Below are 24,542 nucleotides of genomic sequence, written 5' to 3' on the forward strand. Positions count from 1 at the left end.
AACTTTTTGACTCAAGGGCCGCATTGGGTTAAAGAAAGCTGGTCGGGGGCTGGGCTGTATATATATATATATATATATACCGTTGTGGTCAAAAGTTTACATACACTTGTAAAGAACATAATGTCATGGCTATCTTGAGTTTCCAATAATTTCTACAACTCTTATTTTTTTGTGATAGAGTGATTGGAGCACATACTTGTTGGTCACAGAAAACATTCATGAAGTTTGGTTCTTTTATGAATTTATTATGAGTCTACTGAAAATGTGACCAAATCTGCTGGGTCAAAAGTATACATACAGCAATGTTAATATTTGGTTACATGTCCCTTGGCAAGTTTCACTGCAATAAGGCGCTTTTGGTTGCCATCCACAAGCTTCTGGTTGAATTTTTGACCACTCCTCTTTGACAAAATTGGTGCAGTTCAGCTAAATTTGTTGGTTTTCTGACATGTACTTGTTTCTTCAGCATTGTCCACATGTTTAAGTCAGCACTTTGGGAAGGCTATTCTAAAACCTTCATTCTAGCCTGATTTAGCCATTCCTGTACCACTTTTGACGTGTGTTTGGGGTCATTGTCCTGTTGGAACACCCAACTGCGCCCAAGACCCAACCTCCGGGCTGATGATTTTAAGTTACTCTCTGTAAAGCACCAGTTCTATTGGCAGCAAAACAGGCCCATAGCATAACACTACCACCACCATGCTTGACGGTAGAAATGGTGTTCCTGGGATTAAAGGCCTCACCTTTTCTCCTCCTAACATATCGCTCAGTATTGTGGCCAAACAGCTCAATTTTTGTTTCATCTGACCACAGAACTTTCCTCCAGAAGGTCTTATCTTTGTCCATGTGATGTCAGATGTTTTTTCCTGACCTAACGTATATCTCGCTCTACCCCGGTACAACAGATAAACCACAGAAACCTCGACTATATACATACATACCAGTGGCGTGCAGTCACTAGAGGCAGGGGAGGCACGGCCTCACCTGCCATCATGGAAAGAAAAAAAAAGTAAAAAGAAAAAAAAAAAAAATAAATTGTTATATGTATCCAGTGATTATACTAAAGTTATTTTCCATTTAACTTCACCAGTTTTAGATTATTTTTATTTTTATTGTCACATTTGCCGTTCAAATGCTGAGAAGAGACGGTGCGGTGATCAGCAGCCAGTTGAGGCACGTCGCTCAGTTTTGCCTCACCATGGATTGTGCACAATGACTCGGCTAACTGCTGGCCTGCTGTGCAGTGAGACTGTATTGCTATATGAATTATATTATACATTTCCATAGTTTAGTTAGCTGAGGTATAAAATGTACAGTGTATTTTGTCAACAACTGTATGTGTGTAACGTATTTCTTGTGCTGAGCGATCATAAAACTGGAGGCTCGTCTCATAACCCCGCCTCCTGGTGCCAAGCACCTCCGCCGCAGAATGCACCGCCCGACGGGAGCGCCGCGGCCACACCAACCAAAGCCCACACCCAAACCCTCCACGTGCAAGACCGAATCCACCCAAAAAAAGTCACTTAACAAGAAGCCAAAAAGTGCAAAAACAACAATGCTCGCGCGACGCGCCGGAGGAGCCGTGAACAGGGACACAACATTAGGTACACCTGCAGACTGCTGCGCGGATTTCACATTTCATTCATTCACAACTCTTCCAACACAAACACCACTGCTCCCGCACTTATAAGTAAAGGTAAGACCATAATAACGTTTTTTTTTTATTAAATGTGCTTTTTTGTGTGCTACAGTTTGTAAGTGTAAAGTTAAAGTTAGGTTAAAGTACCAATGATTGTCACACACACACTAGGTGTGGTGACATTTGTCCTCTGCATTTGACCCATCACCCTTGTTCACCCCCTGGGAGGTGAGGGGAGCAGTGAGCAGCAGCGGCGCCGTGCCTGGGAATAATTTTTGGTGATTTAACCCCCAATTCCAACCCTTGATGCTGAGTGCCAAGCAGGGAAGAATGCTGGTATGAGCTTTTAAACATAACCCGTTAACTGCTGCCAATCAAATGGTGAATAAGATACTCTTTAGGGTTCATATGTTTGTAAATCTGACTGTGATGAAGTCAGTGCCTCACCAGTCATGAACCTCACCGCACGCCACTGATACATACATACATACATACATACATACATACATACATATACTGTATATATTCCGAGTGCGATGATGTCACGTTATCGATGGGAAAATGCATTTTTAGACAATATGATTTGCCTGAGCGGCTAGGAGACACAGAGAGTAACAAGCGGTAGAACATAAATTAGAATGGACAGATTAAAAAAAAATAATAATAAAAAAAAAAATATATACATATATTTTTTTAAAACTTGGGACTTCCCGCGGGGCGGATTTTGGACACTGGCAGGCCGTAGTTTGGAGACCCTTGGTTTATTGTATCGTCCTATGGTGTGTAGTGTAGCATGTTTAGCTCGTCCTCGCCCTCCAGTGATAATGCCCATGGACGCGAAAATTAGTGACTTGTACTGACGATGGACGGTAGCCGCTAGCTCGCTAGCCTTTAGGATGCATTGTGTTATCAACATGCATGATCAAGATAGTATTTAAAGCTCTGTTGCCGGCCAAATTTATATCAATATCGTTTGGTGTCTATGCGGCGCAAACCTTTTGTGGGCCCTTTAAACAAGTCGTATACATACCGTGAATTACGTGCAATGAACTACAAGGTCATCAAACACAGGTCATGTTGGTAACGGCTCTGGAGGGACAGGAATGAGCATCGTCACATTGACGTGCAGAAGCATAAACCAAGCTCTGCCCATTTCAACAAAGACAGAGTTTATATGAGTATTCTTTTGTAAGGAAAACCAACAAAAGAAGGGGTTTAGCTTGAATTTAAAAGGGTTTCACAAAAACATGCATTCAATTATGTAGAATGTCTATTTTTTAGGGGTTTTAAAGATATCTGGACACTTGCAGTCGATGACTTCCTAAATCAAAGCTGAAAGTCTGTTCCAGTAAATTGTGGTGGTGTATAAATTAAAAACCTAAACACCTTCAATTGTGGACCTAACTTATCAATGTGAGTAGTTAATTTACTTATTTTGTTTGTTTGAAACGGGTAGTCCCACACGTGTCACTACATTGCAGAGGTCTATGGAAAGAGCTAAGTTTAGACATCGAGCATTTTGCAGGCAACGTTCTGCAGTATATCCAGTTGGCATTTACATAAGAGACTAATGAAAACCCTAATGAGAACGGGCTGGAACAGCTTATACACATTAACAAAATTAGCATATAAAACATCCCCCTGTGGCCTCAAACAAAATGCTCAAGCACATCTACGTTTGCACCGACGTAGAAACAGCAAACACACTTTTATAGCTTTGGTACATCGCTCGAGATTGTTGGCACACACTCACCTTGACACAAAATGCTTGCTTTTCTAGGGTAGTAACAGAAAAGTGATTCCAACCAAAACCGTTCAATGACAGCAAAAACTACCAGGCGGACTTTCATGACACATGATGGAGTGGAGGACTATCGGCTGAGGAAGAACTAATTCCATTTCAGGGCTGAGAGAAACACAGTGAATCACAACATTTTTAAAACATTGTCTGAGTTATGTTCCCTATAGTTTGCCCCTGTGGGTCTTTATCGTTCTTTTACACAAGCAAAAGAAAAAGGAACATCAATTGCTGCAGTATTTTAAGAGGGGGAGCTGAGCTGTTTTTGTTGCGAGTGATTGATACTTTATTGGAAAAGAAAACTGAAGTAAAAGAAAGTGTTTTGCTTGAGCTTAATAGATACATGTTACCTGAGATGGGATCAAGCAAGAATATCCCAAAATTGGCTCATCATTTTCCTTCAACTGAAAAAAAAAATAACTGGAAAAGTTTACCAAAAATCCTGAAAAATATAAGACTACAAGGGCTGCAGGTATTGATCATTTTAGTAATCGAGTGATCGATCGATAAGTTTGATGAATTGAATAATCTGATAAAACACACTTTAGGCAGGGGTGCCCACACTTTTTCTGCAGGTGAGCTACTTTTCAATTGACCAAGTCGAAGGGCTCTACCTCATTCATAAATATAATTTATAGTAATTTATTTATGAAAGAGATGTTTTCGTTAACAAGTTAAATATGTTTAATGACAATACAAGCATGTTTAACACATATAGATTCCTTTATTTCATGAAGACAAGAATATACACTACCGTTCAAAAGTTTGGGGTCACATTGAAATGTCCTTATTTTTGAAGGAAAAGCACTTTACTTTTCAATGAAGATAACTTTAAACTAGCCTTAACTTTAAAGAAATACACTCTATACATTGCTAATGTGGTAAATGACTATTCTAGCTGCAAATGTCTGGTTTTTGGTGCAATATCTACATAGGTGTATAGAGGCCCATTTCCAGCAACTATCACTCCAGTGTTCTAATGGTACAATGTGTTTGCTCATTGGCTCAGAAGGCTAATTGATGATTAGAAAACCCTTGTGCAATCATGTTCACACATCTGAAAACAGTTTAGCTCGTTACAGAAGCTACAAAACTGACCTTCCTTTGAGCAGATTGAGTTTCTGGAGCATCACATTTGTGGGGTCAATTAAACGCTCAAAATGGCCAGAAAAAGACAACTTTCATCTGAAACTCGACAGTCTATTCTTGTTCTTAGAAATGAAGGCTATTCCACAAAATTGTTTGGGTGACCCCAAACTTTTGAACGGTAGTGTAAGTTGGTGTATTACCTGATTCTGATGACTTGCATTGATTGGAATCAGACAGTGGTGCTGATAACGTCCGCATTATCCAATTGAGGAGAAAAAAAGTCCTCCTTTCTGTCCAATACCACATAAAAGTGGTTGCTTTTTGGCATCTTATTCGTCCAGCTTCCATACTCCTTTTTATACACTTTACGAGAAATACATTGGCGGCAAACTCCGTAGCTTGCTAGCTTGTGCACGCCAGCTTTCTGAGACTCTTATTTTGCTAGTGCAGGCAAGATGAAGCAGCGCTTTTATTGTGCAGACAGGAACTGTGCAGTCGGTCTTTAGAGTTTTGACGGCAGGCCCGGCACGTGAGTCTGTTGAAACAAAGTGTTTCTCGCCTTCCTGTCGGTCATTTTTTTCTTAATAATAATATTGCAGCAGCCAGCGTCATCTCAGAAGACCCTCGGGTGCCGTGAATGTCGTCAATCAAGTGACGTCTTCGTGAAGATTGATGATCGCTAATTTTTAGGTCTATTTTTTAAATGCCTTTTTAAAACCCTTCACGATCGACCAATAGCTCGCGATTTATGTAATGGGCACCCCAGCTTTAGAGCCTCAATGCGTATTTTAGGGAAAATAGATTTTTTTAAAAACAAAGATTTTTCTGCTTACCATAACCAATCTTATCCCCAATAAATGCACATCAACATTAAAGTTGCACTTTTAACATGTTAAAGTTAAAGTTAGTTAAAGTACCAATGATTGTCACACACACACGAGGTGTGGCGAAATTATTCTCTGCATTTGACCCATCACCCTTGATCACCCCCTGGGAGGTAAGGGGAGCAGTGAGCAGCAGCGGTGGCCGCGCCCGGGAATAATTTTTGGTGATTTAACCCCCAATTCCAACCCTTGATGCTGAGTAATGTTTGCGTTAATCTAAAAACTAACTATTTGCTGTTCCCCGCCACACAGTTCACAGCGGCCACACTCCACCGCTCTCATGTGCGCAATAGCAGCCACTGTGCGGAAACCATGTCCCCATTTTCAAAGTTGAGAGAATTCCCTGCAGCCTGGATTTGAACCTTTTTATTAATAGTTAAACTCAAAGGAATCAATTAACTGTTCTAAGCTCTAAAACGACCACAAGAAAAACTAAACTACAAGAAAGACCTTGAGTTAATGCGTAATTTTATATGAATAAATACCAAAAACTGTAATCAAAATAATAAAGGGATCATAATCTGATTTGTTTTACATCTAAAACACTCCCTTGTGGTCTACATAACATGTAATGGTGGTTCTTTGGAACAAAATGTTGCATAGATTATGTTTTACAGACCATCAACAAACTCCCTTCTTGTCCCTCAAGGACACACACCTGTTGTTGTTGACTTTGGACAGACAAGCGATTGCACGACACCAAGGCCGCGGAACAGAGACACGCGGCAGGCTTATACACAAACATGCATTCACAAAAAATATACGCCACACACACATACCCCCCCATCCAACGCCCTTGACCTGAATCCTTTAGGGGTGATGGACAGCTGGGCAGCGCCTGAAGAGCTGCAGCCTGCCACCATAGCCCCCACTCCCTCCCCTCTGTTGCAAGTCTCGAGATGTATGTTGTAATATGTATATGTGCTTTGCTATGGAGGTTTTTTCCCACTCCAGATTGGGCCCCCTTAGGAGCCCAGGATAGATTGTATTTTTTTTACTCATCCTCCCCCAGAGTTGACCTTTTTCCCATCTTTTACAGGGCACCTTGTGGCGACCCATCAGCGTTCCTGATCTGTAACCCTGTTTGTTTGTCTAATCTTGAACGGGTTTGTGCTGAAAACAACATTTCGTTGTACTTATGCAATGACAATAAATACCTACCTATCTTCAAGCCGCTTTCTGACACGTCGCTTCCGGATGCGCCATTTAGTGGGCGGTCTTATTTACGTGCCTCCACTTTGACAGCATCTTCTCCCCGTCATCCATGTTGTAATTTTTAGACCTTCCATATTGAGTCTAATGACAGATATAAATTCGAACTATACGCTAATTTGTATTAAAAGTATAAAGAAAAAGAAGGCGTTTGACTCAAGTGGCGAACTCGCGCATAGCACTTTGGGTAAATATCTATCATGTATGAAGATATACGCTGAGGTCACAATTGGGGAACATTCCAAATGGCCTGTTTGGAGGAATATGAAGGAAGGCAAGATTATTTCATAAATATCTCCGGCATGCCTCCACAGTTCATTTTAAAATTGAAAAGCAGATGCCAAATACACAAAAACAGGTATCAATTAGGCCTGCAACAACTAATCGATTAAAATCGATTATTAAAATAGTTGCAGATTAATTTAGTCATCGATTCGTTGGATCTATGCTATGCGCAGAGTTTTTTTTGTTTTTTTTTTATTTAAAAAAAATCTTTTTTTTAAATAAACCTTTATGTATAAACTGCAACATTTACAAACAGCTGAGAAACAATAATCAAAATAAGTATGGTGCCAGTATGCTGTTTTTTTTCAATAAAATACTGGATAGGATAGAAATGTAGTTTGTCTCTTTTATCCAACTATTAATCGATTAATCGAAATAATAATCGACAGATTAATCGATTATCAAATTAATTGTTAGTTGCAGCCCTTGTATCAATAGGTAAAAAAAGTTGGTTTTGCATATTATGTCCCCTTTAATTTAAGTATTATGTTATGTTTATCAACAATCTTAGTAGGTAAAAGCTATAAGTAGTCACAACTAGGGAAGGGGAGAAAAAGAGGGATTTATTTGATCACGGCTTGATATTTAAATTTTGCAATATTGATTCCCCCCAGTAAGCAGCAGCAATATCACACTATGCTAACGTTAGCTTCCAACAACAGGCCAAACAAAAGAAAGTGAAGGACTTACTATCATTACCACCCTATTCTCTGCGGGCCATGAAGATACAGTTAAGAGGTCATCGCAACTAAAGTTGGCAAAGATTTACGCCCAACCCGTCTTCTTCAAGCGGCTCATTCCGGTGCTTGAAGTGAACCACACTACATTATGATCACGCAACGTAAACATCGGACAGAAACTGTTGTTATAACTGTCACTATAAACAAAGGACGCTACTTTTGTTTACATCTTCATCGCCCTGCACACAGTACTGTCTAGCGTTCAAACAAAAAAACAGAAACTACAGCACACTTCTAGTCTTTGCAATAAAATCACTCTGTGTTACATCCTGTGTGACTGTGCTGACAAAATAAAGCTCTGAGACAAATAGCTCGCATAAACAAACAATAAGTTGTATTCACCAGACCTCACGTCTGGCTCATTAAATACGTGAGGCTCAAAGTGGTGGGCCACCGACCATCAAAGCGTTCTGGGCAGCATTTAGCCTTTCACGAAGAAAAATGCCCAATGATTGCGTGGCTTTTGGCTGTTGGAACTGTTCAAAACACGAAAAACATAAAAACTTCTTCAGAATTCCATGAGAAGTACCGTATTTATCTGAGTATAAGTCGCTCCGGAGTACAAGTCGCACCTGCCGAAAATGCATAATAAAGAAGGAAAAAAACATATATACGTCGCACTGGAGTATAAGTCGAATTTTTGGGGGAAATTTATCAGATAAAATCTAACACCAAGAATAGACATTTGAAAGGCAATTTAAAATAAATAAAGAATAGTGAACAACAGGCTAAATAAGTGTACGTTATATGACGCATAAATAACCAACTGAGAACGTGCCTGGTATGTTAACGTAACATATTATGGTAAGAGACATTCAAATAACTATAACATATAGAACATGCTATACGTTTACCAAACAATCTGTCACTCCTGATCGCTAAATCCCATAAAATCTTCTTCCTCGGTGTCGCTTCTAAACAACTCTGCCAACTCCAAAGGTAGACAATGCACCGCTTCCTCTTCTATCGGTACTTCGCTTACGTCATTTGCAGTTCCAATTATTCCAGCCTTTCTGAATCCGGACAGGATGGTTTCGGTTGTCACTGAAGCCCATGCTTTGTCCATCCATCCAATGACATCCAGAAAAGTTGCATGGCGCATTTTCCCGGTTGCCGTGAAGCAACTAAAAAGAGTCTTTTTAGTTGCTTGTCAACCGTAAAGTTGCGTCTTTTTAAAAGACGCAACTTTACGGTTGACAAGCCTCTCCCGGCAGCACGTTGTTCAAGCACACATTTGTGAATTTGTTCCTCGAGCTGTGGCCACCTAGCTTTTAGCCCACGATTAGCTTTTTTCATTTTTTTTCATTTCAGTAATAGTAGCCTCCGCTTTTCGCCAGTCCCTTACAAGTTTCTCGTTTACTCCAAACTTTCTTTCTGCTGCTCGATTGCAGTTTCCTGCTGCATATTTCACTACTTCCAGCTTGTAACCTGCAGTATATGATTTTCTTTTCGGTGCCATTTTTGTTCAGCCCTTTGTTTTTATAAGTTACCGCCAATGTTGAAATGATGGAAGTAGTATCGTAGCAGGTAGCATCTTCTTTTCCCACAATACACTTCTACCATGACCCGCCTCCGCCAAATTTTTCAATGGTTGACGTGTGTGTGACGATTGCTGATATCCGGCCAGTCTCTTACGTGAATGAGATAAATAATATTATTTGATATTTTACGGTAATGTGTTATGTTAATAATTTTACACATAAGTCGCTCCGGAGTAAACGTCGCACCCCCGGCCAAACTATGAAAAAAACTGCGACTTATAGTCCGAAAAATATTGTAATTAGAAAAGGTCGAAAGAGTGCAAGATTTTACGAAAAAACAAGGAGAAAAGTGGCATGCACTTCAGTCCAAGGGAGCAGATGGAGTCAAAAAATGCAAATGTTTACACGTTTAGTTTTTCCAATTTAAGTATTATCTTGATATCATTGTTTTGGTGTCCTTAGAACGCATTTTTGCTACGAGTGTTTCGTAAAGCAGAAACTCGGTGAGTCTAAATAAAAGAAAGCATGTGGCGTGGCGAAGTTGGTAGAGTGGCCGTGCCAGCAATCGGATGGTTGCTGGTTACTGGGGTTCAATCCCCACCTTCTAACATCCTAGTCACGTCCGTTGTGTCCTTGGGCAAGACACTTCACCCTTGCTCCTGATGGGTGCTGGTAGCGCCTTGCATGGCAGCTCCCTACATCAGTGTGTGAATGTGTGTGTGAATGGGTGAATGTGGAAATACTGTCAAAGCGCTTTGAGTACCTTGAAGGTAGAAAAGCGCTATACAAGTATAACCCATTTATCATTTATTTATAAATGTGAGCAAAACCTAAAAGAGTTACCAAAGGCAGCAATCATAAGTGAAGCTTTCAGCACATACACAATGTTGAAATGTATAGTTATATTTTCTTAAAGACAAGCAAAAACATGCATACTCGTAGACGGCGCGTGCAACAACAACAAGGCAACAAACACGCGGGTCGACACAAAGTTAAATCATGAAATGCAGCCTTGTCCGAGCAAAAACGATGCATAATTTATCCAGGAGAGTCTTGATACCAATGTCATTGACCCAGGCACACACAAAGAAGTTGTAGACTTCCATGCTTTTTCAAGTTTTCATCTGTTTTATCGTGTAGAATTATGTCTGGAGCACCAGATAGTTCGACATGTCTGGGAACACGACCAACGGATAACCCTTGGGATTACTTGACAATTTTTTTTTTTTGAGAACGTATAGGGATAGAGTCCATTGTATAGTTTGTTTTTTTGCTCATATCCATTACTGGTAAGATCTAGGCCCCTTGCGTCCACAGATAGTTTGCACTTTGTTTGCTGCACAGTAGCCATATTGGTTTGGTGGCGCACCCATTTGTTTAATTTTGTTCAACTCCACTGGCTACCCATCAAACATCGTATCCACTTTAAAATAATTCTCCTCACTTTCAAAGCCATCCATAACCTCTCTCCATCTTATCTCTCTGGCCTGATCCATGTCGCCACGCCCTCACGTTCCCCAAGATCCTCTTCATCCATCCATCTCACTGTCCCTTTATTTAAACTGTCCACCATGGGTGCCGGAGCTTTCAGCCGCTCTGCCCCACATCTTTGGAACTCTTTGCCACCAGACCTTCGTAACTTGGACTCAATATCCCTCTTCAAATCAAGACTCAAAACACACCTATTCCTGACTGCTTATTCATTGTAATCATCCTTTCTTCTCTATCTTTGTTGTTGTTATTATTGTTTTTATCCAATTTGATTAGATTTTTTGATTTTGTACGGTGTCCTTGAGTGCCCAGAAAGGCGCCTTATAAATAAAATGTATTGTTATTATTATTAAAAGTCACGTGACTGAATACAACCTATGGCTTAAAGGGTAACTGCACTTTTTGGGGAAATTTCGCCTATTGTTCACAATCATTACGAGACAAGAACACACGTCTTTTTTTTTTTTACGATGTTAAAGATGATAACGCTTGAAAGATAGGGCTAATGTGAGTCACTGCTGTAACCTTCATAGCCCTCTAAAACAAAACCCTCCATCAACGTTTTGTATACACACTGCCAGTCTATATATAATGTAGTAACAGACACATTCACAACAATATGTACAATATTTACAGAATTTTGATCATTTTAATCATTTCCGGGACTGATTTTTTCCGCATATTGATTTGTTTCCATAGCAGCACACGTCTGACTTCTGGCAACATGTGTGTTCCTACTTCCGGAATCAAACAAGAGTGTGTGTTCTAATCATGGCAGACTTGGTAACAGACAACAAAGACAACTATTTTTGGACGAGGAAGGATTCACAACCTTATACTCTTAAAGCTAAATATACTGCTGCTTATAGAAGCCAGCACGAAGGAAGAGTGAGACGGAGCAGACGGAAGCCGGGAGAGTGAGGTGAAAGTGATTTTGACGCAATAAATATGGAATTTGGAGCCAAGCTATTTTGACATAAATGGAGTGCTTACCCAAAATCAACAGAAAATGCCCCCCCCCCCGGCCAGCTGGACCAGACGAACAACTGAGTGAGTCACTTTAATATCGATTATGATACACGCAGCACCTCATGCGCATTAGTACAACTACAGTACATACGCGGTTGAGCTATCTGTGTACAAACAAAACATGAAATGTGGGCTAAAACTATACAGATACTGTAATATGATTGTTCATGCTTTTCAATCAGTACAAATTAGTGTCGTATCAGTGTTGTGCATTGCAAACTCAAACGCGTTTCGTGTCGACGTAGAAGCTAGCTTATCTCTTGGCGTAGTTAGCTTTTACAGCTAATACCGTAGCATGGAGATGTGTTACTACGCTAGAAAAAGAGTTCCTCAGTGTTCGCTTTTACAATAACAATGCCGCTACAGTTTGGTTATTTTACAGGTTATGGTGACGGTTTTTGAATGCATTTTTAAAGTGATTTAGAGGTAGATATTATTGCTCCCATTAGCTGTACTGCTAGCCACCTAGAACAAGCTGATTTTTACATGTTAGAAAGCGAGAAAAAAAACATGTTTGTCTTCTTGTCTCTCATAATGACCGTGAACAATAGGCAACATTCCAAAAAAAGTGCAGTTCCCCTTTAAAGATGCACATATGTGAACAACTATTTTCATCATTCTGTGATTTCTGGGATATTGTTGTCACAAATGTACACTCTCAGTTGTTCTTATTCACAACCTGCATCAGCAGTTTCCACCGAGGTATCTCCTCTCTCCTTCTGCATTCAACACACGTCTGCCTCAATTGCTGCAGATCATCATTGCTTGCAGTCCCAGAAGGGCCACTGCAAAAAAAAAAAAAAGGAGAAAGCCTGTGTGCATGAATCTGTGTGTCCTGAAGTGTGTATGCCTCCGTGCTTCACTGACTACCAGGCAGCAGCCTCTATGTCAGCGAGGCTCCTCAATGAGAGTCTGTAGTCATATGACACCAAATTACCATAAACATAACATACGCATCACTGTAATAGATTTCAGTGTGTAAATCGCTTGGTGAGTGTAGATTGTGCAGGTTGCAATACCAACTAATTTCCATTTAAATTCACGCAAATGAGAAACACAAGAAAGATAGTGTATGTAAAAGCAAATTAATTTTATACGGGGTTATGGAAGTAATATTATAAGCGTTATTAAATCAATGATAAGGATGCCGAAAGAGCGGAAACTTTTAATAAAGTAGAGAAAGCACTGTGACGTAGTGGTTTGCATGACTTGAGAATAGGCTGCAACTTACGATTCTTTTTATAGTCAAATATTTTTCAGATTAGTCAGTTAGTCTAACGATTATCGCCCATGATATGCTGTGCGCGCTTTGAGTTGGACGTTGAGTCTGTGACTTGATTTCAACTGATTTTAAAAACTGATCATAGCAAATTACTGAGAAAGGAATGGTTTAACTTTTTTTTTTTACAAAAAGTATATAATCACAGTGCAAAAATAAAACAACAGACTTAAAGTGCAAAATGTAATTTTGTTTTAGCTGCAATTATTTACTGTATTTTCCGGAATATTAGGCGCACTTAAAATCCTTTTTTTCCCCTCAAAACTCGACAGTGTGCCTAATGTAAGGAATAAGTTTGGTTGAGCTTACCCACCTCGAAGCTATTTTATTTGGTACATGGTATAATGATAAGTGTGACCAGTAGATGGCAGTCAAACATAAGAGATACGTGTAGACTGCACTATGATGGGTCTCAAGCAAACAACACCAACATTTAAAACGTTCCATTGAAAATATAGAACATTACACACGGCGCTCAAAAAATTATCAAAATGTTTTAGTACGACTTTAGTAAGCTATGAAGCCACACCGCTTGAAGGATTGTCAGCGCATTGAATATAGGAGTATTATTATGGTGTGTGTGTATAAGGTAAGACATATTATCTGGCGTCTTGTTTCGCAATATTATGCAAAGGCAACTTTTCTTACCTTCTGGTACCTGCTGATCTGTATTTGGGATCTGCGTAAATCCTAAAAAATTGTGCGAGTCTGCGCCGATGCCGTAGTCGATAAGTTTCTTCTTTTTCTCTACCTTCTTGTTATGGGACATTCATCCTCCGCTGTTGCCATTTCTAATATAAAGTAGTGTAAAGTTCTTACTTATATCTGTCAGTAAACTTGCCATGAAAGTACTAAAACATACCGGTGTAGTGAGTTTACATTATTCACCCAAGGAACTTTAGTTATTAGAGTTCCGGTCGGACGGTTTTTCACGGGACACATTTCCGGTGTGGTTGTTTTCGGATGAGAAGACACTTCTTCCACTACCGTCCTTGCGCGCTACACCGGTACAACAAAGATGACGGGGAGAAGACGCTGCCGAAGGAGAGCCACGTAAATAAGACCGCCCACAAAACGGCGCATCGGGAATCGACTGTCAGAAAGCGGCTTGAAGATGATCTGTAAAACATAATCTATGCAACATTTTGACCAAAGAACCACCATTACATGTTATGTAGACCACAAGGAAGTGTTTTACATTTATAAAAAAAAATACAATGACTACTTTAATGCGCCCTATAATCAGCTTAATATATGAAAGAAAAAAAATAGACCATTCATCGGCAGTGCGCCTTATACTCTGGTGCGCCCTATGGTCCGAAAAATATGGAATAAAAGTGTTAACATGAACATTCCTGGCGGTCCATCAATTAAAATTTTACTAATCAACAATAGCAAATCTTTGTTCATTTTTAGAATTGATGTTGATTATGTCGACATTTTTTTCCCTCATTTGTCGCCTTGGCTCAGGTTAACAAAGCTGTCCTCCGTCAGGCAGTGGGCAAATAAACAATGAACTTAAAGCAAGCCAACAAATATAAATCTCAGCCATTGGGATTGCAGAGGCTCTGGGGGAACTTTTATGTTGGTTGATAGGAGTGTTGTTTGCTAGGAGAAAAAAATAAGGGACCCTAATGTCTCTATTTAACGATACACTGCACAAGGGTGACACCACAAAAACAGAACCCATAAAAAATGTATTAAATCATACAAAGGTCTTGCACATTTGCTGACCTTAAACGCCAGTCTGTCTACGACCATTCCCCAAAGTTTGCGTTATCTTGGTCACTTTCTTTCTTCCCAAAATGTGCTCCAAATGGGCACCGTGGCGTTGGAGGCAGACTTACATATGTCACGCAAAATTGTCAATTACTCAAATTTTAGATTCAGGATTCAGGGGCGGTATAGCTCGGTTGGTAGAGCGGCCGTGCCAGCAACTTGAGGGTTGCAGGTTCGATCCCCGCTTCCGCCATCCTAGTCACTGCCGTTGTGTCCTTGGGCAAGACACTTTACCCACCTGCTCCCAGTGCCACCCACACTGGTTTGAATGTAACTTAGATATTGGGTTTCACTATGTAAAGCGCTTTGAGTCACTTGAGAAAAAGCGCTATATAAATGTAATTCACTTCACTTCACATTTTGCAAAGTCTGATACACTCTGTACTTCTAAACCCAGTCCAAAAAAAAATCAGATTTTTGACGACGGTACAACTTTCTCAGAAAATTTGCTACAGCGTATGATTTGTTGGCGGAGTAAGCCTACACACAAAAAGCTTTTCTTGATTTGACCAGGACATGTTGGGAAAGACTATTGTTCCAATATATCATGCGCAAATTTGACTTGAATACCCTAATAAGCAAAAAAAAAGAATCATTTTAATTAACAGATTTATTTAGAGATTTGTGGATTGTGTTTTGGGGGGTCAAATAGTACACAGATACGGTATATTTTTCCAAGTCAATAAGGAAGAATTTGTTTTGAATGACATCATGACATCCAGGAACTTAAAAACGGGAAAACTAGGGCAAACAAGTGAGGTGTGTTTTTAAAGTGATTTTTTCTTAAGTTTGGTCTGATTCTAGGACACATATTACTGATATCAAATCATGGAAAAGTCAATGTTTTAAAATGAAAGTCAACAACATAAAAACAACAAAACACCGCCGAATGAAAATTCCTCAGTAGGGCTGCAGCTAACAATTATTTTAATAATTAAGTAATCTAATTGAGTAATCGGGTAAAAGTCACTTTGTAGCCTCAATGTGTATTTTAGGGAAAGATTTTGAAATAAACAAAAAATGTTATGCATACCATAACCTTCATTCTTTTTTTAATACATGCATATCATCAATATCTAAATTGCCCTTTAAACATGTACATATTAAAAAAAAAAAAAATCAGCATCACACACCACAGCACCCACACACCACCACTCTCATGTGTGCTCTATTGCAGCCGCTATACGGAAATTAATCCAAACAACAGAATATAAATCAAAGTTTTTTTCTAAGTGATTATTCAATTTAATCCATTATTGTTGCAGCCCTATTCATGAGTTAAACCATTCAACTCAGAGGTATTATTGATATAATTATGGTATTATTAGTTTAGTGTATGTATGTGGAAAGTGGACCTGTCACTTCCAAACATCAACTAATTGGACCAAAACACAGAGTACAGTATTGACTTTTTTTTTTTTTTGCTACCCTACTTTTACATAATCCACAGATGGTATGATTTGGATTTACAAATCCCACAAGAACCAAATAACATCAAAAGTTAAAAGTGGCATACAGGCTGCACATTGTCCTTACTAACACACGTGAAAGTGTCAGAGTGTGTGTGAGACGTCAGTGATTGACAGTCAGATAAAAGGACGGGATGATTGATTACTCCCATCCAGGTAAGGCTCTCAAGCACTGATAATGAGGCTAAAGGAAGGTCAGCTATTAATTTTCCTTCTGCTGTCACAAATTGATGAATTCTGACATGCCTGTAACTCTACTTTTACAGTTGCACTTCAAGCTAAGCTGAAGAAAAAAAGGTTTGTAAGAAAAATTCACACCTTTATACCATAAATGCAATACTACTAATAATAATAGGCATAATAATGTATTACAGTGTTTAGTTTTTTTGGCATTTGTTCCCTCATTTTCGGTTTTAGCCAAAAATTTTCATTTCGGTGCATCACTACTAATTTGTTACTTACGTTTTTGTGGTGATTTTGAGTTATTAAGAGAGGGTCAGGGGTACATAAGCTTTGTTAGAGGAAAAGGTTCCTTATTAGGCAAGCGATAGCCAATCAGGTACCGTATTTCTCGGACTAAAAGGCGCACTTAAAATTCTTCATTTTTTCAAAAATCGACAGTGCGCCTTATAACCCGGTGCGCCTAATTTACAGCATAATTCTGGTTGTGCTTACTGACCTTGAAGCAATTTTATTTGGTACATGGTGTAATTATAGGTGTGACCAGTAGATGGCAGTCATACATAAGAGATACGTGCAGACTGCACCTGGCGTTTTGTTTCGCAATATTATGCAAAACCAACTTTTCTTACCTTCTGGTACATGCTGATGTGTATTTGGGATCTGCATAAGTCCTGAAAATGTGCGCGCGTCCGCAATTGTAGTCCTTGTCCGTAGTCATAAGCTTCTTCTTTTTCTCTACCTTCTTATGTGGCATTCATCTTCCGCAGTTGCCATTTCTAATATAAAGTAGCGTAAAGTTTTTACTTATATCTGTCAGTAGACTAGCTAACAAAGCGCTAACAACTGTAGTGGGTTTACATAATTCACCCTTGGAACTTTAGTTTAGAGGTTTTCAGGTCGGACGATTTTTCACGGGACACATTTCCGACGTTGTTGTTGATTTATTGAGCCACGGATGAGAAGATGCTGCTTCGTTATTGATTCAAGTAAAGTCGGAATGTCATTAAAACAGTAAGCTCCATCTTTTGACACTACTTCCACTCCCGTCCTTGCCCGCTACACCGCTACAACAAAGATGACGGGGAGAAGACGCTGTCGAAGGTGAGCCACGTAAATAAGACCGCCCACAAAACAGCGCATCCTGAAGAGACACTCAGAAAGCTACTTGAAAATGGTCTGTAAAATATTATCTATACAACACTTTCTCAAAGAACCACCATCACATGTTATGTAGACCACAAGATAGTGTTTTAAATTTAGAAAAAAAATCATAATATGACCCCTTTAATGCGCCTTGTAATTCGGTGCGCCTTTTGTATGAATAAAGACCTGAATAGACCCGCTCATCTGTACTTTTTAGAGGCGGTGTAGTACCGAATATGATTTATTAGTATCGCGGTACTATACTAATACCGGTATACCGTACAACCCTAGTGCATAGACGTTTATTTTTGTGTATACAGTAGTAGTTTGTGTATGCTACGGTATGCGTCAGCTTACCATTTGTGTTGAGACTGTTTATTTTGTTGCACCGTGTAAGGTATATGCTCCGTTTAATGACCCACTGTCTGAGCTACATTGTCAAACCATTAGATGGTTTGCAAAGTGCTCGCAAAAACGAAAGACTGTATTTTACAACCAAGCTGTGCTATCTCGGACTGTCTTGAGCAACTCATTGCCATCATAAATGCAAGTTGGTTTTCGGAGTAAAATCTGACTTTCCCGGGCACATTCTAAAAATTTGGTGAGCCCCCTTACAAGCAGCGGATTAGTAACTGCTGCTCTAAAGCAACCCTAAAAAGCTAGCAGACCCATCACCTGTGATTTATGTTGTTGTGAATTTATTTATTTAGTCTTCGGAGACCTCCTGATGACCATCCACATGCCTCCAGCCTCTTATCTGATTCCAACTCTTTGTGCCAATGGGAGAGAGGACCGATCAATGGTGTGAGTTATGAAATGACAGTGGGTGCTGCTAAAAACAGTCTTTCAAACACTACCAAGACGGACAGACACTCATCTGCCCACTTCTACTCAATCACCATCACCGCTGACACAGCACATTCATCACCCGCTTCTGCACATTAGTCCTGTTAACACCATCCGTTTGCACACTATTACACCACTCTGACAGCTGCACATTAACGGTTTGCTTAGCGCTCCCCGATAAAAGACTGTATTGACAAAAAAATAACATATTGTTTCCGTTTTTTTAAGTACCACGATTCTAGGTCGTGGACGGCAGAATCATTTGTCATGTCACACATTGTGTCATATGTCATACAGTTTAAGAAACTAGTTTTTACTAGTAGTTATTAGGGTTGCGTGATATAGACGATATACAATAAATGTAAACCAAGGTGGGCGAATTGATACAAGTAAGACAGTAACGATACTAAGTAAATTATCAGTATATGGTTGATATAACAGTGGGTAGATCGATAGTTTTTCATAAAAAATTTTTTAATTTTTGTTATTGTTAACAAACGCAGAAGAAAATTCACTGACACATGAGGACTTTTAAGGGCAAAACCCCCCTGGTAGAAAATGGATGGATGGATATATATATCCATTCATACATTATATTACTTTAATTTCTTTTCACGTAAAAAACCCCACTCATTTTTAAAGGTGTGGAAACTTTTATTTTATTTAGTAGTAGCAGTAGTAGTACCGACTTCCTTGTTCATTTACAGAATCCGGTAAACATCCTTTATTTTCACTTTATCAAACTGCGCATGCAAGTGACGTCGAGGCCACATTGAAGCCACTTTGAGGCCACATTAGGGCTTGTCCGCATTTACACTGGAGTCTGACAAATATGAATGAATGAATGGGTTGTACTTGTATAGCGCTTTTCTACCTTTTTTAAGGAACTCAAAGCGCTTTGACACTATTTTCCACATTCACCCATTCACACACACACATTCACACACTGTTGGCGGGAGCTGCCATGCACGGCGCTAACCAGGCCCATCAGGAGCAAGGGTGAAGTGTCTTGCTCAAGGACACAACGGACATGACTAGGATGGTAGAAGGTGGGGATTGAACCAGTAACCCTCAGATTGCTGGTACGGCCACTCTCCCAACTTCACCACGCCCCCCCCCTAAACATCACATTATACATGCAGTGTAAACAGTCAGCCGAAAAAAATAGGATTCCGACAAAAATCTGACTTGGGCCACTCTGGCTTGCAGTGTAAATAAAAATAGTCTCAATCAGTGTTTCTTAACCATAGGGCTGCGGCCTATTGTTGGGCTGCGAGCGCCCTCTACAGGGCCGCCAAAAAATATCTATTTCCCAGCTGTGGACCATATGGGCCGCAGTGGTACTCAGTTGTAATACACTTTTCCACCAACAGTGGCAGTCATGACAATCTCAAACAAACAGTCTGAAGTCTGGAGCTTAAAGGCCTACTGAAATGAAATGTTTTATTTAAACGGGGATAGCAGATCCATTCTATGTGTCATACTTGATCATTTCGCGATATTGCCATATTTTTGCTGAAAGGATTTAGTAGAGAACATCGACGATAAAGTTGCAACTTTTGGTCGCTAATAAAAAAAGCCTTGCCTGTACCAGAAGTAATGTGACGTCAACGGTTGAAAGCCCTCCTCACATTTCCCATTGTTTTCAATGCAGCTAGAGCGATTCGGACCGAGAAAGCGACAATTACCCCATTAATTTGAGCGAGGATGAAAGATTTGTGGATGAGGAACGTTAGAGTGAAGGACTAGAATGCAGTGCAAGACATATCTTTTTTCGCTCTGACCGTAATTTAGGTACAAGCTGGCTCATTGGATTCCACACTCTCACCTTTTTCTATTGTGGATCACGGATTTGTATTTTAAACCATCTCGGATACTATATCCTCTTGAAAATGAGAGTTGAGAACGCGAAATGGACATTCACAGTGACTTTTATCACCACGACAATACATCGGCGAAATACTTTAGCTACGGAGCTAACGTGATAGCATCGTGCTTAACTGCATATAGAAACAAAAGAAATAAGCCCCTCGACTGGAAGGATAGATAGAAAATCAACAATACTATTAAACCATGGACCTGTAACTACACGGTTAATGCTTTCCAGCCTGGCGGAGGTTAACAATGCTGTTGCTAACAACGCCATTGAAGCTAACTTAGCAACCGGACCTCACAGAGCTATGCTAAAAACATTAGCTATCCACCTACGCAAGCCAGCCCTCATCTGCTCATCAACACCCGTGCTCACTTGCGTTCCAGCGATCAACGGTGCGACGAAGGACTTCACCCGATCACAGATACGGTCGGCGGCCCGTAGACGGAGGAAGTTAAGGTGAGTTCGGCGGCTAGCGCGTCTGCTATCCACCTCAAAGTCCTCCTGGTTGTGTTGCTGTAGTCCGCCGCTAATACACCGATCCCACCTACAACTTTCTTCTTTGCAGTCTTCATTGTTCATTAAACAAATTGCAAAAGATTCACCAACACAGATGTCCAGAATACTGTAGAATTTTGAGATGAAAACAGAGTTTTTTGTATAGGATTCAATGTGTCCGCATACTTCCGTTCCAACGATTAACGTCACGTGCATACGTCATCATACATAGACATTTTCAACCGGAAGTTTAGCGGAAAATTTAAAATTGCACTTTATAAGTTAACCCGGCCGTATTGGCATGTGTTGCAATGTTAAGATTTCATCATTGATATATAAACTATCAGACTGCGTGGTCGGTAGTAGTGGGTTTCAGTAGGCCTTTAAGTTATAGAGAAGTTTCTTAAGCGCAAAAAAATAGGACTAAAGTGGTAAAGCTGTATTTTCACATGCACTTTAATTTCATTGACAATATAGTTAAGAAACATAATATTTAATATTATTGATTTAGTTATAATTTATATGTGTTAGCACTGTGTAAATGTATATTTTTCCATCAGATTCCCTTTTTTGGCAGTATATTTGATTAGTATTTATTTTTGTAATCCGCCTGACCAAAGACTTGATAATAATCTTTGTGATTAACACATCATTTAACAAGGTGTATCCTGTTCAACTGTAAGTAGGTTAGGTTTATTTAATTCAATTATTGAATACGAATAAAATCAAGAGTAAAATTACTAAGTCAGTGTGAATATTTGAGTGGGCCCTGGGCCCCTCTCTTGTCAAAAAGTTGGGCACCGACGTTAAAAAGGTTAAGAACCCCTGGTCTCCATGCATTGCAAGTTATCCTGTCCTCTCCCGTTTAACATTATGCAATCATTAAGACTGGCAAGAAAGTCTACACCTGTACAAATAATGTTGTCATTTTTTACTCCTTTTTAGGAAGCCAATTTGAAAGCCTTTTAAATCTTGCCGTCTCAGACAAATGTCAGCGACTGTTGCGGTGATGAGAAGTGACGCGAAGATTCTCAGATATATTAGCACTGTGTGAGTCAGTGTCATCAGATATTATGCCCCCTATCCTTCACCGTTCCACTAGCATGTCACCCGCCGATTTTCAATTTCCCCGGTGAGGGGATAGGAAGGCTCTGTGTGACGACCCCTGCTCGTGACCCTGGGGTTTCACGATAGATGGGGGAGGTGGAGTGGACAGATACAGGATGCTCATGAATTAGGGATGACTTCAGTGGTGCGTTCAACTTTGGCCGTGCCGCCTGTATCGCCACACACAATCTCCATGATAAATGGACATCAAGTCAAAATAAGACTGCTCCTCCTGGTTAGGCATTCAGAAGAGCTCAAACTTTAAGTTTATTCCTATTTAAGACATGTTTAAAACATGTAGAACAGCTTCTGCTACATTATATACTGCAAGGTTAACTGAAGCAACCATCTACTTTTATTAACACAAGACTCATGCTCGAACAGAACATGGCCTTTTCCAAACTGGTCACACAGAGTTGGAAGCATAGAGTTGTCAAAAAAAACTTGCTCAAATTAATAATTGTGTGAATGCTCCAAAGCATGGTTTTCTACACCAAATTTAATCTATTCATTAAACTTCTTCTTCTCCAGATTTTGGCGTGCTCTACTTTACACATTTTTCACCCGATTCAAACCGTTCCAACTTCAAACTGTTCAGCCTATTGGGGAATCGCAGGCTTTCCCTTGACAAATTCCAAAAATTCCCAGATTTTCCAGAATTCCAGGTTTTCCGGGACAATCTGTACCATTCAAAATGAATTTGCCATTTTTCAAACTTCCACCATTTCCACATTGTTCAACCGATTCAAACCATTCCACCTTCAAAACATTCCACCATCTTGGACATTCAAAGCATTTTCTTCTCCAAGTTAAAAAAAATTCCAGGATTTTCCAGAATTCCTGGTTTTCCAAAGCCCTATTTCCATCCTTTTTTCTGGCGACAACTCCTTCCACATAATTCAACCCACTTCAACCGTTCCACCGTCAAAACATTCCTCTTAATCAGGACAAAAAACGAAGTTGTTTTTTGAACTGGAAAAATTCCCGGTTTTTCCGAAATTTCAGGAATTCCATAATACCATTACTCAATTCAACATGTTACTACTGCAACATTTCTTGACCGATTGTACAAATTCCAACACCAACCATTTCAACTCATTCACACCATTCAAGTTTTTTACCATTTAAAAAAAAAACTCCCTCTTTTCCTGAAATTCCCACATTTTTAGGAAATTCCCATTGAAATCAATGGGACATTCTTCAAAGTTCCACAACTCCCACATTTTTCATCTGATTCAAACCGTTCCAACTTCAAAATCTTCAGCCTGTATAAGAACAATCAAAATATTGTAAACTCTAACGACTGGCATATTCCACACAAGGTTGCAAGAAAGAAAACCTGAGGCCTGTACTAAAAAGCAGGATTTTAACTAATCCAAGATAAATTTAAGATTAAATCCAGATATGCAGTACTGTGAAGCTGGTTAACTGTGCCTCGCTATGGTAATTTAGACGCTCAAGATAACCTGCACGGGGGCAGATTAAATTATACAAGATTAGAGCCAATAACAACAAAAAACAGTAAAGAGGCAACATTTACATGGAAGAGATGTTGGAAGTATGATGATGATACCGCATCGTCTCTCATTTACCAACAAAAAATATTGCTATAAATTGCCTTTAACAGTTCCCAAATGTTTTTACTTGTGGGGGTAAATGTGTCAACTTGTAACATAAAATAATGTTAACATTAACTTTGCAGATGTAAAATATACGCAGAGAATGTCTGCAACTTGTGGACAACTTTGGTGGTGTTTTATTTCAATAATTCGAATTAATTTAATTAATTTAATTTGACAATGATCTATGATTAAGTGTGTTTACGGTCATCCAGTGTCTACTTTTAAATTTGTGCAGAATAAAACGTAAATACAGCAGGATTTCTGTGGGTATCAGCAAGTCTTTTTTTATGCCCTTTTTAATGCCACATTAAAAATAAATTTAATGGCCATGTCCTACTGCAGATAGTTATTTTATTTAGTCAAAAGCTTACAATTGTCTTTATAGCCAAAATCGTAAGCATTTGACAATGATAATCTTGAATGGCTGAAAAGTTTACATTAACTGTTACTCTTAGCGGGTTAGAATTACCTCACAAGTGCAGTTTCCCTTTAACAGATGTAAACATTACAACACACCAAAGTTTCAGTTTTCACAATAAGCACTTTGTAACCAAGATCTAAACTTACCTTACCAACAATATTTAAAAAAGAAAGCAGTACCATTTCTGGCCATATTATTACATATGGCTCCTTTAAGCGCAAACAAATATGACTAAAGTGGTGAAACTGTATTTTCACATGCACTTAAATTTTATTGACAATTTAGTTAAGAAAAATATTGTCTAATATTATTGATTTAGTTATAATTTAACTTACCTTACCCACAGTATTTAAATAAAAATGGTTGTGTGTATATAGAGTGAAAAGTAAATATTTGATTAAATGCAAAATAAAAATTTGTAACATCTCCAACTTACTGACCATCCATTCAGAGATGATGATGTCCACCTTCTCTACAGGGAGGCAGATGTCTTCTATGCGGCCTTTGAGGAAAGTGATCTTGTCCTCCAGCTGGTTTGACCTGCAGGAAACAAAACATCTAAGCTTTACAAAACTTTGCAAATAGTTCCGAGGGGGCTCCTGTGGTTTCAACGCGAATCTCAAACGCTGACATATTTCATTACAGGGCTGCTCGCTCAACCCTGTTCTTGCACG

The 24,542-nt window shown here is 39.3% G+C and overlaps 1 protein-coding gene across 1 annotated transcript in view; it reads right to left on the reverse strand.

Moving 5' to 3' along the window:
• prmt3 (protein arginine methyltransferase 3) overlaps window positions 1–24,542 on the reverse strand; it is a 119,626-nt gene that overhangs the window by 60,972 nt on the left and 34,112 nt on the right. The window contains exon 10 of the mRNA XM_062069393.1: window positions 24,309–24,408. Within this exon, the coding sequence (XP_061925377.1) occupies window positions 24,309–24,408 (100 nt within the window). The remainder of the gene's footprint in view (window positions 1–24,308; window positions 24,409–24,542) is intronic.

This window comes from Entelurus aequoreus, linkage group LG02, assembly GCF_033978785.1.
Source record: "Entelurus aequoreus isolate RoL-2023_Sb linkage group LG02, RoL_Eaeq_v1.1, whole genome shotgun sequence".
Classification (NCBI taxonomy): Eukaryota; Metazoa; Chordata; class Actinopteri; order Syngnathiformes; family Syngnathidae; genus Entelurus; species Entelurus aequoreus.